Below are 16,713 nucleotides of genomic sequence, written 5' to 3' on the forward strand. Positions count from 1 at the left end.
AGACATTGTTTTACTTTTACAGTGAAGCTGCGCGAAGGGTGCTTGGGTCGTTGCGGCTAGCGCGGTACGCCAAGAGATAAGATTAGATCCGCTTAAGCGAATTTCGTCGACACAGTGCGCGACGTCAGGAAGGAACGACTCTCACGACAACACCCCCACCGCTGACTTCTAGATACATCTTCAGTACGCTCCCCGTATTCCCTCAACCCAAAACTCCGCTCACACAACTCGATAGAATCAGCAGCCATGGTTAAGAAGCGAGCGTCCAACGGCCGAAACAAGAAGGGTCGCGGCCACGTCAAGCCCATCCGTTGCTCCAACTGCTCGCGATGCACACCCAAGGACAAGGCAATCAAGAGATTCACCATCCGCAACATGGTTGAGTCCGCTGCCATCCGTACGTCTCCCGGACACGCTCGCACCGCGTCACACTACACAACAGAAGGGGCGGCATTGGGGAATTGAAGACTAACGCCACGCAGGTGATATCTCCGATGCCTCCGTATTCCCCGAGTACACCGTCCCCAAGATGTACCTCAAGCTCCAGTACTGCGTCTCCTGCGCTATCCACGGCAAGATCGTCCGGTACGTTGAGCCCGCACGAGGATTCGGTTGAGCCCATGTCTAACACACTCGCAGTGTCCGCTCGCGCGAAGGCCGCCGCAACAGGGCCCCTCCCCCAAGGGTTAGGTACAACAAGGACGGAAAGAAGATCAACCCCAACCAGGCCGCTGCTAAGACTACCACTGCTTAAGTGGAGTGTGGTTCGAAAACGGAATGATCATGGCGCTTGGTGTAGGGTCTTAAGGTTCTTTCGGAATGTCATACTGGAAAATGCGTGATTCCAGAAGGAAGGGCAGGCTAAATGACGAATCATGGTTAATGCTCGCTCGGATTGCCTGCCTAAGCAGCACCGAGAGCTAGCTATGAACTTGTAAACGAATATCCAAGTCGACTTGCACCAAGTCTACGTCTGCTGCGGTGATGTTATGTTGGGAACTGACTACGCATAAAGTCCTGATGATCGGGCTCACTCTGCGTTCGCAGTGGGTATGCAACCTAGATGGCATTCCAAACATGATGAGGAACTGCAATATCCCATGCTCCATTTCGCCAATTCAAGCCAATTCGTTGTCGCAAACATCGTAGAATGCCATCATTTTAGTCGTTCCGCTTCTTCCCCTCGCCCAAATCACCCCCATCTTCGAGACTCTTTCCATTCGACGGCTCGGGTTCGGTTGTTTCCCAGTCTTCCGCGTTCTCGTCCCATCTTTCAAGCTCCTCGTCCACTGTAGTTCTCACAACACCGGATTCCTGCCCTTCGGGGTTCTCGCCCAACTCAATATCCCGCTCCTCGTCACCTGCGACGGCTGTATATCCGCGCGCAGCCCGTTTCCGCTCGAGCATGCGTTTGTGGTACCAATTGCATAGGCCGAGAGCGAGGAGCGAACCGAGAACGTTGGCTACGATGTCGTAGTAATCGAAGTCGCGATGTATCTTGATATGTGTCAGCTTCTTGTACAATTGTTCCTCCCATGTATTGACTCACAGGCAACAGCCCTTGTACGACCTCACTCGCGACTCCCAGACCAATCGTGCACACGGTAAAGGTGAGCTGCAAGACCTTCCTCCTACTCGTTTCTAGTATCCAGTAAAAGCATAGTGTGAGTAGGAAGAAGGCGATGAAGTGTAGGGCTTTATCCGATTGCTTGTATGAGGGGATCTTGTAATCGGGTGGGGAGAAGCCGGCGCCGGCGCTGATGAAGATGAGGGCTACGAAGGCACCTGTGTAGACATTAGCTTGGTACTCTACGGAAGCAGAGCGCAAGTTCGAGGAACACGTCCATTCCCAGGTTGATTGCTTGAGCGCCGTGCCTCGAGCTCTCTGACGTATGAAACAGCAAGTGCGACCTACCAGCAAATGGCTTCCGGATGCGCATGGTGACTTAGTACAGCAGCGGCTATAAGCACTCGAGGAGCATTTCCAGCCCTAAAGATCGGAGGGTTGCAGTCAGCGGGCGGCAAGAGCTACCAAGCGTCGTTATGCGGCCACAAGCTGGCATTCTGGCGGAACTGGCTTGCAGAAAGCGACTAACGGCTTTTGGCATTCCCGCTGTCGATCACGTGTGGAACCTGTGAAAATCGACAACCTAGGAAGCTGCGGGTAGTGGCGGGTAGTTTGATTGACCCCAGGTCTGTGATCTGTGTACCTGGCGCTATTTCTGCTTTTGAGGTTAGGTTTGGGATGGAGAGTCTCGGCTGCCAGGGCAGATGCGTGAGAAGCCTTCCTCGATGGTGCTGCATTATTGAGACGGTAGATGTACTGCTGTAAACTTGATCGCTCCGAATGACTACTCGATGATACACGGTATGCAACTATTAGGTAGCAAAGGTAGGGCTGTAGGTTTTCTGAGCTGCACATATGATGTACCCCAGAGGTACTCGGGTGTCGTACCGACGGCAAGCATACCTATGTAGCATCATGTCTAGCGAATACCTTCGGGCCACGCTTTAGGGACTTGCAAGGACAAGAACAACAAAAGTGATCGAAGTAGCTCTGTGTGCTGTCCCAGAAGGCGTGCGATACTTCAAAGTTGGCAAGTAAACGTAATCTAGGTACCCCCTAGGGACACCGTCGGAGCCAAGTCAGTGCGCGCAAGACGATCGAGGACAAATCGAAGACATTGACGTAATTGCAATTGATCTTGACGATAGAAGCACTGCGACGCGTACATATAGCAGTCACAGCATTTTGATATTGGGAAGTAGGTAGGTGACGCGGGCCCTGGACTGCGCAGAACGCTAAGGCGGCTGGACGAGGAATAGCCCCCATCCACCTACAACCCTAACACCACGTTCGTTCATCAAAGGCCGTATCTGTGGCCATCAAGACGCGAGCCCCAATACCCTCTTCCATCTCGCAGTCATCGGCAAACCTTTCGCTCTACCGGTAGCTCCTTCCATGCTTGATTTTATCGCGTTGCGACACCTGGACCAGTTGGGACGTCGCCCTCTGGTTGCGCCTTCCCCGTAGGTCGCGAACCGCCAAGACCCCCCACAGCCGACGACGACGATGTCCTTCAGCGCTTCCCCATATCCTCCATCATCGCGAGAACGCCCAAGCCATGCCCGTTACCTGCACCAACCGCCCAACGCGACTCGATTACGCACCCCCAATGCGACGCTGAATGATGAGGCGGCCATGTCAAACGCCTCCAACGCGATCAACATGGGGGATGGAGACATGGTGGGAGAGGAAGACCCCCGCGCGGCGCGATGGCGCGAACAGTTTCTGCGCACAGAAGCGCGTCTCTCTGCAGTGATCGGTGGCACGTACGAGGGTGATGCTGTTGATGCCCTGGACAACGAGCCGCGCCCGTCATCCGGGGATGCGGCGGCGCATGACGCGCGACCGGCCGTCACCCCGAAGAAGTTAACCCGCACAATCGACGAAGACGACTATGGCGACGATGAAGACGACGAAGACGAAGACGATACCCGCACCTCGCCGCTACACTCAAAAGGCGCTGCCAATGGCGTTGCTGCTGCCGCTCCCAGCACGCCAAGCCTCCTCCGCGTTCCTTCCATATCGAACAAGTCAGGTCACGACCGGACCGGGACACCTTCGTCGGACCATACAAAGACATCAGACGATGTGCGCAAGAAGCTACAACAGGATAAGATTGCGACCGAGGATGCGGCCAGGCGGAGCTTCCAGACAATGTTCTACTCGTTGGAAAGTGATCGTGACGCCATGCTAGAGCAGCAGAAGCTTGACGAACTCGACCGTCAAGTAGAGATAGAAACGTCCGGAACGCCCGCGAATGCACCCCCCAACAGCGTCGTCGTCGCCCCCCAGCAAGGCACTCTCAGCACCACTAACCTTGGCGCGTCCAGTCTCACACTCAAGCACCTCATCTCCCGTATCGACGCGCAAAGAGACAAAGTCCATGCGACTGATGCGCAGCTCCGAAGCCTTATTAGCGAAGTCCGTAAGAACAGGAGTAAATGGGCAAACGAAGAACGTGTTGGACAGGAGGAACTATACGAGAGTACAGAGAAGGTCCTCATGGAACTCAAGGCCAACGAGCATGCCCACCCCTTCCTTCAACGCGTCAACAAACGAGAGGCACCGGACTACTACAACGTGATTAAGCAGCCCATGGATATTGGCACGATGATGAAGAAGCTCAAGCAACTCCAATACAAGTCCAAGAAGGAATTCGTCGACGACCTTATGCTCATATGGTCAAACTGCTTAAAGTACAACGCGGACCCAAGTCACTTTCTCCGGAAAAAGGCACTACACATGAAGAAGGAAACCGAGAAGCTCGTACCCCTTATCCCGGACATCACTGTTCGCGATCGTGCAGAAGTCGAGGCAGAGGAACGGAGAATGCGTCATGGCGATGCAGATGCCGACGGCGCTGACGATAGTGAAGACGAAGAACCTATCATGGCTTCACGAGGACGAAAGGCACCAAGCAAGGGAGGCAAAGGCTCAAGTACAGCAAGAAAGGCCCCTTCAGCAGGTCTGGAGGACACACCGGGACTGGAAACAAAACCATCAGCTCCATCTCTCAATAACGCAGTGTCCAATCTTAAGAACGAGTTTCTTCGAGCAGACTCCGAAATGGAAGGCAGCGTCAACGGCTTTTCGACACCTCCCCCACCCGGTACATTGACACCATTGGGACCGAACAGCATTTCGCGAAACGGCGTGAATGGTAGCCAAGCCGACGTTTCGGAGGCTGACGGCACTGGTATCTCGGTCAGTGATGTTCTGGAAGAGGATGCTGATCTGGATGATCTGGAATACAAAACATGGAAACAAGTGACGAAAAGAGATCGAGCAATCATTGCGTCAGAAAGGCATAGACTGTTCCGTGACGACCACCTACAGCCAGATGAACCTGCTATTCTACGCACAAAAGCTGGCATGAGAAGATGGCTACGACACCGAAAGCAAGCTATCGAGGAAGAAACTGCAAGCGGGGCCGTCTCCGCTCCGGACGGAAAAGACGGCGTTCAGGCCACTGCTGGTGAGTCACTCGCCGAGGGCATCGAAGGGGAAGAGGAGCGCCAGATTCCGGATTACTACGACCCTGTGTGCGCCATTCCCGACCTTTCTGAACGCCTGCAATGGGTTGAAGACGCCGAGGGCTATGTCATTCCTCAGGCTGAGGAGTACATGCGTATTCTGCCAAAGGGGCAGTTCGTATCGCCAGACAGTGCTTTGGTTCACAAGTTCGATGACAACAACCACATACTGCAAGAAACCAGGAAGATATGCGCAAAGATCGGCATCGTCAAACAGATGCAGATCCAATCGCAGGTAAGTTTTTATCCGAAATTCGAAGGAATATACCGACCGCTAATCCGTATAGCTATACCAAAACCAGTTTCAACGATATGAACCGCAACCTTTCCACGAGGCAGACATCGAGCCAACAGTCACATCCGAGGATGGGCCGATCATGGCCCCCTATGTCTGTCGCGCCGCCTTACAACGCAGCGTTGGCAAAGTCTTTTATCATGCTGGTTTCGAAGAGTTCCAGCCATCAGCTCTTGATGCTGTTACTGACATTGCGGCGAAATTCTTCCAGAATCTTGTTGCAAGTCTCGGGGTATATCGCGAAACACCGAAGATGAAGTCAGATGTCCCCATCACTCTTCCCAACGGACAGGCTACAAGTTGGACACCACGCTTTACTCAAGAAGAAGCTGTCCTTCACTCTTTGCACGCCAATGGTGTCGATCTTGAGTCTCTCGAGACTTATGTCAAGGACGATGTTGAGAGGCTTGGTACCAAGCTCGGTGGCATGCATGATAGGATGCGGTCATACTACGCTGAACTCCTGCGACCAGCTATGGATAACGCCGGCGCTGACGGGGCCGGTGCCTTCAACGACGGTAGCGAGCAATTCGTGGGTGGAGACTTCGCAGAAGACATTGGCGAAGACTTCTTCGGTTTCAAAGAGCTCGGTCTTGACATCGAATTCGGACTTACTTCCAGCGTCCCGTTGCATCTACTACAGAACAGGGTGCACAATGCATATGCCAGGCAGGACAACAGGTGTGTTTCGCGATATGCTTTGATGAGGTTCTTACTAATATTCACAGCAATATTACTACTACTGGTGTCATTATGCCTGAGCCACCGAAGTTCGAGCCTGTCACCGTCCAGACCGCTGAGAACCAGATTGGTCTTCTCCAAAGTTGGCTCTTGGGTAAACTCCATGACAACAACAGCCAGCCGCTTGTCGAGGATGATGATCTTCCTCCGAAGCAGCGATTCCCTAAGCCACGCTTGCCACCTACAGGCAAGATCTCCAGTCCTCGGAAACGCCCTCTCAGAGAGCAGCAACAAATGGCTCGTAAAAAGCGTAAGCTGGACGAGGAGAAGGATGACAATGGCAACGATCAGGGTGGCTTCATGAAGGGCATTGGTAAACCCATCGGTAAGCTGAAGCTTGAACCGGTGCAAAGAGAGAATCATAGCGTTCAAGAGCCAGAGAAAGAGGATGGTAGCGCGCATGGCATGCCGAGCCCACCCGAATCTTTCTAGGAGCATTGCTTTGGAGGGTTGAACCGGCGGATCCTCTGCCGCTATGATCTCCAGTAATTTCGACTTTCCGGTACTCATTCTGGGTTTTGAGAAGCACTCGTTCGCATTCATTGTTTCATTTATCGACATATCTCTATCCTGTCCGCTTCTTCGACGACTGCTTTCGGCCAACTCTGCGCCATTGGTATTCATTTCCGCAGATCGGACAAGTCCTTATGGCGTCTGTAATTTTTCCTTTACCTTGCTCATCATATCCCGGTGGGCGCAAATTTGTCTTATTACACGGGGAAGGCGGTAGGGCTCGTCCTTGTATACCCATCCTGCATTATGCGCAGTGGCCTTTTATGCATTTTTCCTGCTCGCGCGTTTGCGACGCCAGTTCGGTCTCATGATGGACTAGCTTTGGGCTTCGTTTTTTGCTCTTTGTATATACCAGGCCGACGAGATTGGGGATGGCACCACGGCATTCATGAGGCTTAAGATATCTCAATGCTACTCTTGTGGCATGATCACGTTATCTGTTTGGTGTGTGACTTGGATGACTTGTCGCTGACGAGGTGATGCAGTAGACGTATAGTATAAATGCAATAACTAATACGATATGCAACGACGCAGCTCAAATCGCATTCAATCGCTATCGTACCCGCTGTAGTATGTGATCGCCCACATCCTGAGATCGTACTACAGAATGGGACTGCGCAGACAATATGGGCGGCTGTCACATCATAAACAAGAAAAATCAAATGCATACGGGGAGCGAGCCAGCGGGTCTCGAAGCATGCGCTTGAACATGGCTTCCTTTTACCACTGCTGTACTTATCGTGGAACTCGGCCGCAGTGTGACCCCCAAGCTTACAGCAGTAAGTACATAGTTCCTTCGAGATTTCATAGCAGGTACTCAGATCATGATAAAAGTTCCGGTAGCGACGCTTACCTTCTTAAAACAAGTAGCAAGACAGGTCACAACATCAGTAATCTCGTTAGAGCACTCCCAAGGAGCACGCAAGTGCTAAAAATGGTGTAGGTGAACGTGAAAGGTCGTATGCACCAATGATGCGCAGCCAAGCCTCCAATTTTCACGATGAATGCTGAGAAGGGAAACTGGTGTTGGTGATACACCTCGATTCCATCAGTGGTCGAGCTCAAATTTGAGGTCCGCGCGCTAATAACAAGCCCATCCCACTGTCCACACCTCCCTCCACTTTGAGCGACATCAGCATCATAATTCGACCCAGACTTCAATAACAGTCAGTTGCTTATCTTCGGTAAGTAGTTGCCGCGGGCCGCTTTATCGCCTGGCGACTTTGAGAATTCTAAGCTAAGGTGGCACCAGTTGACCAGACGTGGATCATCTCGGACTTGGATCTCTTCTGTAACTTAACTTCCTCACAACAACCATCAACCTCGCGCGCATCTTCCCGCGCCACTTCATTCCATACTTCTAGTCAACCCAATCTTTTATTGCGCATTTTTGCGTCCGCATCATCAACCCGCGTCAATTTCTGCAACCTGTTCTTGCGCTTGTCACGGCCGCCGCTCAACCTTGGCTGCCATTGTGTCTTTTTCTCGGTTCACCATGGCTCCCAACGGCCACGCGGCATCTGGAAGGAAGAGTACCCACAAGTCTAGCGACAGCTCTTCCGTTTTCTGGGAAGACAAGCATGGTCACCGGGAGTTCATGGATTGGAAAGAAGCAAATCAGAACGGTCCTTCCCCATCATATGAGGAATGGGTCGAGTCTCAAAAAATGACTGGTGGTCTCTCGCTATACTACACAGCGCTGAGCATGTTTGAGGAGTCTGATTCAACTGTAGGTCATTGTCATAATGAGCTAATTATACCGTATGCTAAAAGTTCCAGGACGAAGAGGCCCCACCTGTCAAGGCCAAACCTCAAGCCACCAAGGCTCGTGGCCAGGTTGGTCGGCCAAAGAAGAATGCGACTGCCAACGGTAATGGAGCGTCACGGGCGGCTGAGTCTGCGACACCGTCGGCCGTGGCCAACTCCGAAGACCAGAGTCCCTCCGGCAAGAAGAAGCGCAAAGCGCGGAAGAAGCCACTCGTGAGTACTCTTCGCATACCTTCGTCTAGTTACTGACAAGCATAGTCTGATGAGGTCATCGCCTCGGCGAGCGACGAAGGTGAAGCCAGTAAGGATTTGGGGGCAGAGACCGCGACGCCAACAGTACCAGCCATCGCCGTTAATGGTCAGCGCAAGTCTTCTGCTCGAAAGGCCAGGAAGAAGCCTATTGTGAGTTTCATCGTTTATTCGCTACCCAGCATGCACTAACCTGCCCATAGTCGGAAGAAACCATCTCGCCCGAAGATGAGCTAGAGGGCCCGATGGAGACTACAATCGATGAGGTTGCCGCATCTGCAATCGTGTCTCCTCTTCCTGTTCGATCTGGTATGTGAATTTTGGACCCATTTTGAATGTTAATTACCCCACCTGTGTAGTTTTTTCATGTTCACCAAATACTGGCCGTGCCGAACCTCTTTGTGCTTTGACATTTCACGCGAAACATTGCTTGCTAGTCTGTTGTGTTCTTGCTAAAACATGTCACAGCTCCGAAATCGTCGACCGCAGCAACAGCGTCAGAGACACCGAAGAAGAGCCACATCCTCAAATTGAGCACCAGAAAGACACCGAAGACGAAGACTGCCGTAAGTATTCGTCTTTAGGTTCACGGTTAATTTGCTAACCTGTTCAAGTCTGAAGATTCTGCTATTGAAGGCGGAGCCGCCGAGGCAGGTGCTCACACCGAAGTCACGCCCACCAATGTCGCAGAGGCAATCGAGTTGAATGCCACATTCAACAGAACCGTCACACCCAGCGCTAGTAGTAAGATGGCTCAAGATGTTGACTCTGCTGCGGCTTCTCCAGATCCGACCACCGCGTCAGCAGGTTCCACTCGACGCGGACTGCGGACACGAAAGCCAGCACAGCAGAGGCCATACTACCACGACTCGCAGCTGTTTGAGGATGTAGAGCCCAAAAACGGGGACGCCCAGGAATCGAATAACACATCACCGACTGCAGAGGGCAGGAGAGCGTCGGTGGCGTCGATCAGTAGGAATATAGATGACGCCCTTCTGGCTTCGCTAGATGAAGAAGCCATGGCTTTGCTTCAAGAGGAAACAGAGCCGGAGCCTGCAAAGCCCAAGCACTTCAAGGGCAAAGGTCGGGCGTGGAAGAAAGAAGGATCCGACGAGGACGAGGAGTTCTCTTTGGCTGCCAAGAAGAAGGCTGCTAAAGCAGCGAAATTGAAGGCCAAAGGACAAATCCCAAAGAAGCGGGGTAGACCTAGGAAGAGTGGTCGGTCTGAGGAGCTCATCGATGAGGAGGACGAGGACAAGGAAGCGGTCAAGCGGAAGCGACCACCACCGCGCAAGAGCGCGTTGTCTGAGGAAGTCATCATCGAGAGTTCCGAAGACGAGGAAGTGAAGGAGATGGAGGTTGAGGAGTCTACAACACCCATGTACACTCCAAACAAGTCCTACACCCCACAGGGCTTGCCGAAGTCCATGTCCAAGGACGACATTGGCACCAACGGCGAAGCAGAGCTCGGCGCTGATGACGAGCCGGAACCCGTCAGTCCTTCCAAGAAAACCGCTTGAGGTAGATTTGAGGAGTTCAGTAAGCTACAACATCCTGATCAGCGGGTTCTCAGAAGCAAGCTAATGCGTTGATAGCAGACAGGCTTTACGATTGAGAGTCGACATGGTTCCCACATTTCATTTGTCTCTTCCCTGTGTAGCATATTGAGATGGGGTGTATCACGGTGTTTGGGTGGAGCTATGGGACTATCAGAATTGCATATGTGATAGGGAGAGAGGGATGATAACTGAGCCTGTATAACACCCGCCTAAAGCGGGTAATAGATCGTGGTATTCACAGGTTACATACATATTATGTAGTCTGATAATCGTATCACAAGATCCGGAAGCATACTCTGCACTATCCACTTGCCAACCAACAGACATTACAATAGCTTAGCAGCACACGGAACCTGATCAGGAAGTCCTTTACGTTTACAGAACATGTTGAGAACACCCCGGCTGTACTATTCCCCTCAGAACCTAAGACGATGCAACCTGGTGAAGTAGTACACGAGCCCAAACGCCAATCCTCCTAGATGCCCGGCATGACTTATTCGCGAGTTCGAGTCGTTGAGATAAAATCCATCGTAGACGGCATAAGCGGCAGTCATAGCCCAAAGTGGCATCGGTACGATGCCATAGATCAGCACTCTCGCGTGCGGGTTCATGCACGCTGCCACAGCGCCGATGCCCATGACAGCTCCGGAGAATCCAAGAGTCCTTGAATAGTCTCTGGCGTTAGGGCCTTCAGAACGCAACTTGTAATACCGATTGAACAAAGCGCCCACTCCTCCCGCAATCCCAGAGCCCAGAGCGATAGTCAGGTATCGCATTGGCGTTATCACAGGCGCTGCCGCTAAGAAAGAGCCCAAGAAATAAACGCTGACCATGTTCGACAATATGTGGAAGAGATTCACGTGCGTAAATGCCGCAGTGAGCAGCGACGTGTAGTTTCCGTTTCGAAATTTGTCGAGGTTCAATGTCATCGTGTCCATGAATTTTTGGTATGGCATCTGGAAGCCCTGTATAGCTTGGCTCTTAAGAAAGGCCGCGTACCCGAAGATGGCAATATTGGTACCCATGAGTCCATACAGAACAAGCTTGTTGGACTTTACTTGAGCGCTGTAGGCGTCGTATGCGCGGGAGGAGAAGAGGCGTGATCGTGGTAGACTGAGGTGTCGGGGTGTGTGGGAAGGAGAGAAGAAGTGGGAAGTCATTTTTCTGGTAGTCTGGGGTGTCCTGAGCGTACGAAGGGCCCTTGAGAGGCCGAGCAAAGACGACATGGTGAGTTATGGGCTTTGAGTACGCGTTTCGGCGGCTGTTTATGCAAGTGTCGAAAGACAAAACTGACACGTATGACTGATGTGGAGAGATTCAGTTATTGAATCAATAGTGTGGCCGATATGTTTCTGGCTGGAATATGCTACATTCGTCGTCAATACTCATGTTGTCATGCAGCATAACACATGAAACGTACAGCTAGAGCGGACCTGGCGCGTGGTATCAAGACCGAAAGCGGCAAACAGAGAAGGTGCAATGAGGACACGCCGCTATCATTGCACAGAAATCCTCAAGTTGGATAGTCAAGAATTAGATGTCGCAGACGGGGACTGAGATAGTCGCCCTGGCACCGACGTCAGAAGGGCCAATGACAAGCACGCACGGACCCTTGCCCTCCACCAGCTTCAAGTTCCTTCTGCATAAAGCGGCCCGCCCAGCTACCACAACACCACACAGACCGACCTCACTGCACAAAATTACACCATCTTCTCTGCGCTTACCCTCTCGAGGCATCTACTAACTCCTACTGTCTTCAGTAACCCCCGCGCGAACCTCCACTCGCAGACGACTCCACAAGGCGAAACCACTACATTGCGACTCTTCCGAGCCTCAATCAGCCTCTTCACAACGCACACCACCACGAGAAGCCGACACCCGAGTTGCTGCTAAACAGTCAGCACTCCCATCCCGCGCTTACCTAACCCCACCTTCTTCGGCATACCCTATACGAGCCTCCACACCCAAACCCCTCACTTGCATCTGCTCTGCTCTGCCGCAAGCGTTGCACACACACCAATCGCGCCTCTATCCACACTACTAGACCTTGACGTTCCGACCAACAACCCCACCTTCGGTGGACCCACATACACAATGACTTCAGAAATCACCAACCAACTAGCGGCAACGCAGCTAAGGTGAGTCCATGTCAAACGAAGCAAGAGCTACGCGCTGACTTATTCCCAGCGATGCTACACCATCAGGAGAGGCAAACTGGAAAGCCGGTTTGAATGCGCCAGCGAAGGATGCGCGACCGCAGACAGAGGTAGGCTATGGGCTTGGGAATCACATGTATTGGACATGAGCTAATGCTAGAGTAGGATGTTACAGCGACCAAGGGCCTTGAGTTTGAAGACTTCTTCATCAAGCGCGAGCTCATGATGGGCATTTTCGAGGCTGGTTTCGAGAAGCCGTCACCAATTCAAGAAGAGACGATCCCAGTAGCCCTCACCGGCCGAGACATCCTCGCGCGAGCGAAGAACGGTACCGGAAAGACTGCCGCCTTTGTTATCCCTACCCTCGAGCGCATAAACCCGAAGAGCCCCAAGACGCAAGCTCTGATCCTCGTTCCCACCCGAGAACTCGCACTACAAACATCCCAGGTGTGCAAGCAATTGGGACAGCACCTCGGTGTAAACGTCATGGTCTCGACTGGTGGTACAGGATTGAAGGACGATATTATACGGTTGAGCGACCCCGTTCACATCATCGTTGGAACACCTGGTAGGATCCTGGATCTGGCTGGAAAGGGCGTAGCAGATCTGTCCGCCTGTCAAACATTTGTCATGGACGAGGCTGACAAGCTCTTGTCACCTGAGTTTACCCCCGTTGTAGAGCAGCTTCTTGGCTTCCATCCCAAGGACAGGCAAGTCATGCTGTTCAGCGCTACCTTTCCTATCGTAGTCAAGAGCTTCAAGGTACGTTTGACCAGCGTCTCTACGACGACAAGCTTGCTAATACGGTACAGGACAAACACATGAACTCTCCGTACGAAATCAACCTGATGGACGAGCTGACCCTTCGCGGTATCACACAATACTACGCCTTCGTTGAGGAGAAGCAGAAGGTCCACTGTTTGAACACCCTCTTCAACAAGCTGCAGATTAATCAGTCCATCATCTTCTGCAACTCCACAAACCGTGTAGAGCTTCTTGCGAAGAAGATCACCGAACTCGGATACTCCTGCTTCTACTCGCATGCGCGCATGCTCCAGCACAACCGTAACCGCGTCTTCCACGACTTCCGCAATGGTGTATGCCGAAACCTTGTCTGTTCAGATTTGCTCACCCGCGGTATCGATATTCAGGCTGTCAACGTCGTCATCAACTTTGATTTCCCGAAGAACGCCGAGACATATCTGCATAGGATCGGTCGATCTGGTCGTTTCGGACATCTGGGTCTAGCTATCAACCTGATCAACTGGGAAGATCGCTTCAACCTTTACAGGATCGAACAGGAGCTTGGTACCGAAATCCAGCCCATCCCGCAAGTCATCGAGAAGAACCTATACGTTTACGAATCCCCCGAATCAATCCCTCGCCCTATGTCCAGCGCCCAACGTGTTCCTGGTCAAGGTCAAGGTCAGCAACAAGAACAAGACGGTGCTGCGCGCGGTAACCCCAACGCGCGAGGCGGCTTCCGTGGCGGTCGTGGTGGCGGCGGCCAGTTCCAGGGACAGCGCCGAGGTCCTCCACAAAACCAACAGAACCGTCAGCCAAACGGTCAGAACCCTCAGCGAAATCCTAGGCCACAGCCTACAGGTCCACCTCCTGCCTCGTAGAAAAGTCTGGTGGTCCCGATCTCTGCAGTGTCTTGAACCTGACGTCTAGATTACGTCTTCATGTCACGACAATTCTCTGTCAAGAGGCTGCGATATCATTTGGTTGCCTTGCATCCATATGTGTTCATTACATTTCTTTCTTTTTTCATGACTATGCGATCAGTCGCGCCGACGACGCGGTACGGAATATCTGGACTTCTGCTATCAGGTTTAACGAATCGAATCATCGGCGCAATACGGTTCTAACCATCTCGACCTTTCTACATGTACTATATACCAAGGTCTACCAGGGTCGCGTCTAGTTTTTGCTTTGCGTCGGTTGGCTGGTTTCGCCGACTTGCGTTGCTGGAGCCTTTTGCCTCTGCAGCAGAGTGCACTGTCTCCAGTTCTGCGCGCTCTTAGTCTTCAGTTCTCACTTCCATCCTCTTTTCAACAGCATTTGGCGGTTAGGTATAGTCTTTTCAAAAGCCCGGTCCTCCTTGTATAGAGGATCGCGATTGGGTACGATCTTCTTCGGTACGACTATACCCTGTTCACGACGCTACTGGATATGTGTAGCTCCATCGAGCTATTCTACGTCTCCATTGACGGCACTTTATCACTTCCATGTCTGGTTCTTGACAGCAATTACTGTCTATGGCCATACAACTACATTCTCACCCTACTCGATGCGATGCTACACCTTGTCGCATGTCATTACGCTATGGGCTCTAGCGGCCCTCCTCCCTCCCCTAGGGTACCGCACCTACTCGGCGCTACGCTTGAGCTCCTTTTAAGCCTAGTCATCTTGTGCTTTGTACAGCAAGCCCAAGACCAGATCAGACTGGATCTATACTTCCGATGCAGTCACACGAATACCTTAGGATATGCAACAAATCGTCCATGTTTGCGACGATTTGCTGTCGACTCTGCGGGTTTCCTGTGGTGGAAGTATTCCCAACAACAAGAGATAACAAGACACGTTATCGCAACAAGAAAAGAAGAAAAAGCCTTTGAGGACATGATGAAAGGACTTGTGGATGACGGTCACAATTCGCGATGAGTACGGCATTCTTTGCTCTCTCGTCGCCGCAACTACAATACTGATCGCGCGATACTGTTCTGGCATCGTGTTGAAGCTGCGTCAAGATAGCCCCAGATCCTCTCAATGCAAATCTACTCTCCTCAAGCCTTATTTCCCTGATGTGTTGTAGCTTGTCTCCTTCCAGGTAGCAAGCTTGTTTGTTGTAAAGTGAATTCGAGCTATGTGACATACATTGGCTAGGCATATCGGCTTGACAGCAAGCAAATCCGATAGCTGGACTAGATAAAGATCTGGGGTCTCCGTGATATGAGCTCAATCATAACTTCCGCTGACCACCCATTCCTGACTCAACATGGATCGCGAGAAGATTGACACGATTGATCTTATCAAAGGTAACCAACACTCTATACATCTGTCACTTGTCTCCCCTATGGCTAACATCAATAGCAAATGCCCGTCTGCTCTATGGTCGTGACAGCACCTACGAAGTGGTCACTTACCAAGCTGCGGATTATCATAAAGATCCGAAGGATAAATCAGGCGAAGCAGACCAGGTCGGGGCTACAACAGCATTACTTGTCGCCTATGATCTGCCCGCAGAGAGAGACGGCTTCGTACTCATGACGCACACCGTAGGCCAGAAGGACACTCCCATCACCGTTCCTAAGGCCGTCAATGCGTTGGCAAAAGAGCTGAGGCACGAAGTTGCGCGCTACGATCAACGTCTGAAGAAGGGAGTGACATTCACTGGGATGATGATAAAGCCTCCCAGCTAGAAGACCATCGCTTATCTATAGACGGCCTGATTCGGTCACTTGAAGATTTGCCGACGGAAACTAGCTAATTGATACATCGTTTCTAGTGCTCAAACTATTCTGCTCTCGTTCCTAACTCCCTGGTGTCGGTATGTTTTATGTGATTCGATCCCATCCCACCATACGATGTATAGTTGACTACACTTTTGGTTCATTTTTTGTCCAACGCGACCTCAGCATAGATCAGATCTCCTGGCAGTCTGCGTTGCTTTGTAATGTTATTAAGCTTCAATTTTTATACCCATGTAGACGGTGGAACATCCATTGACTTGTTTTTTGGCCTTACCAACCCCACACATGCCCATGTTATGTATTCACGATCCACGAATAGTTTGCTGAACACCAAACGCCGTCTTCCGTTTGTCGTCAGAACGCATATATGGCTGTTTCTTAGACCAACCTACAACTGTTCTCGATAGACTCCACAATGGTCAGCCACTTTGAACGCTGCCACCTACTTTCCCTCATCAAAGACAATGCACGCCTACTATACGGCCCTGGATATACTTACTACATTACTACCTCCCGCGACAGCACTAACACTGCTCAGGCAAAGCTGTTTGGATACAACGTTAACGGAATTGGTGGACAAGTGCTACGTGTCGGGAATGCTGCGAATAGAGATATGGAACAAGCACTGGTGAATCTGCACGTGCAGTTGATGACACAAGTCTCTGTGCTGACTGGTAAGTCGACGAAATGTTGAGCCGCCAGGACATGAAGCTAACGCCATTTCTCTTAGAGCGCTATCCCGAGGGAAGGACGTTCAAGGTTGAGCTCTATGAGCCTCAACTGAAGAAGCCCCCAAGTGCTGGGGAACGATGATTGGGCATGGAAATGATTCGGAGGTGGGACATGATCAGAAGATT

The 16,713-nt window shown here is 51.7% G+C and overlaps 6 protein-coding genes across 6 annotated transcripts; 5 read left to right on the forward strand and 1 right to left on the reverse strand.

Moving 5' to 3' along the window:
• Positions 1–246: 246 nt before the first annotated feature.
• On the forward strand, positions 247–754 carry RPS26 (40S ribosomal protein S26; the record flags this gene model as incomplete). Its single annotated transcript, XM_051430034.1, has 3 exons — positions 247–397; positions 483–585; positions 640–754. The coding sequence occupies 3 exons, from the start codon at positions 247–249 to the stop codon at positions 752–754; spliced, it is 369 nt and encodes a 122-aa protein (XP_051295521.1).
• Positions 755–1,161: 407 nt separating this feature from the next.
• J4E90_000439 (uncharacterized protein) lies at positions 1,162–1,940 on the reverse strand (the record flags this gene model as incomplete). The annotated part of the gene is made up of 3 exons (XM_051430035.1): positions 1,162–1,497; positions 1,550–1,785; positions 1,916–1,940. The coding sequence occupies 3 exons, from the start codon at positions 1,938–1,940 to the stop codon at positions 1,162–1,164; spliced, it is 597 nt and encodes a 198-aa protein (XP_051295522.1).
• A 1,133-nt stretch (positions 1,941–3,073) lies between these two features.
• Positions 3,074–6,568, forward strand: J4E90_000440 (uncharacterized protein; the record flags this gene model as incomplete). Its single annotated transcript, XM_051430036.1, has 3 exons — positions 3,074–5,335; positions 5,388–6,076; positions 6,124–6,568. 3 exons carry the CDS (start codon positions 3,074–3,076, stop codon positions 6,566–6,568), a joined length of 3,396 nt encoding a protein of 1,131 aa, XP_051295523.1.
• A 1,576-nt stretch (positions 6,569–8,144) lies between these two features.
• On the forward strand, positions 8,145–10,185 carry J4E90_000441 (uncharacterized protein; the record flags this gene model as incomplete). The annotated part of the gene is made up of 6 exons (XM_051430037.1): positions 8,145–8,378; positions 8,429–8,629; positions 8,675–8,818; positions 8,869–8,974; positions 9,134–9,231; positions 9,280–10,185. The coding sequence occupies 6 exons, from the start codon at positions 8,145–8,147 to the stop codon at positions 10,183–10,185; spliced, it is 1,689 nt and encodes a 562-aa protein (XP_051295524.1).
• A 2,133-nt stretch (positions 10,186–12,318) lies between these two features.
• On the forward strand, positions 12,319–14,005 carry DHH1 (DExD/H-box ATP-dependent RNA helicase dhh1; the record flags this gene model as incomplete). Its single annotated transcript, XM_051430038.1, has 4 exons — positions 12,319–12,362; positions 12,412–12,490; positions 12,546–13,142; positions 13,193–14,005. 4 exons carry the CDS (start codon positions 12,319–12,321, stop codon positions 14,003–14,005), a joined length of 1,533 nt encoding a protein of 510 aa, XP_051295525.1.
• A 1,376-nt stretch (positions 14,006–15,381) lies between these two features.
• Positions 15,382–15,805, forward strand: J4E90_000443 (uncharacterized protein; the record flags this gene model as incomplete). The annotated part of the gene is made up of 2 exons (XM_051430039.1): positions 15,382–15,421; positions 15,477–15,805. 2 exons carry the CDS (start codon positions 15,382–15,384, stop codon positions 15,803–15,805), a joined length of 369 nt encoding a protein of 122 aa, XP_051295526.1.
• Positions 15,806–16,713: the final 908 nt, after the last annotated feature.

Source organism: Alternaria incomplexa (genome assembly GCF_024043165.1).
Source record: "Alternaria incomplexa strain BMP 0042 chromosome Unknown scaffold_1, whole genome shotgun sequence".
Taxonomy (NCBI): Eukaryota; Fungi; Ascomycota; class Dothideomycetes; order Pleosporales; family Pleosporaceae; genus Alternaria; species Alternaria incomplexa.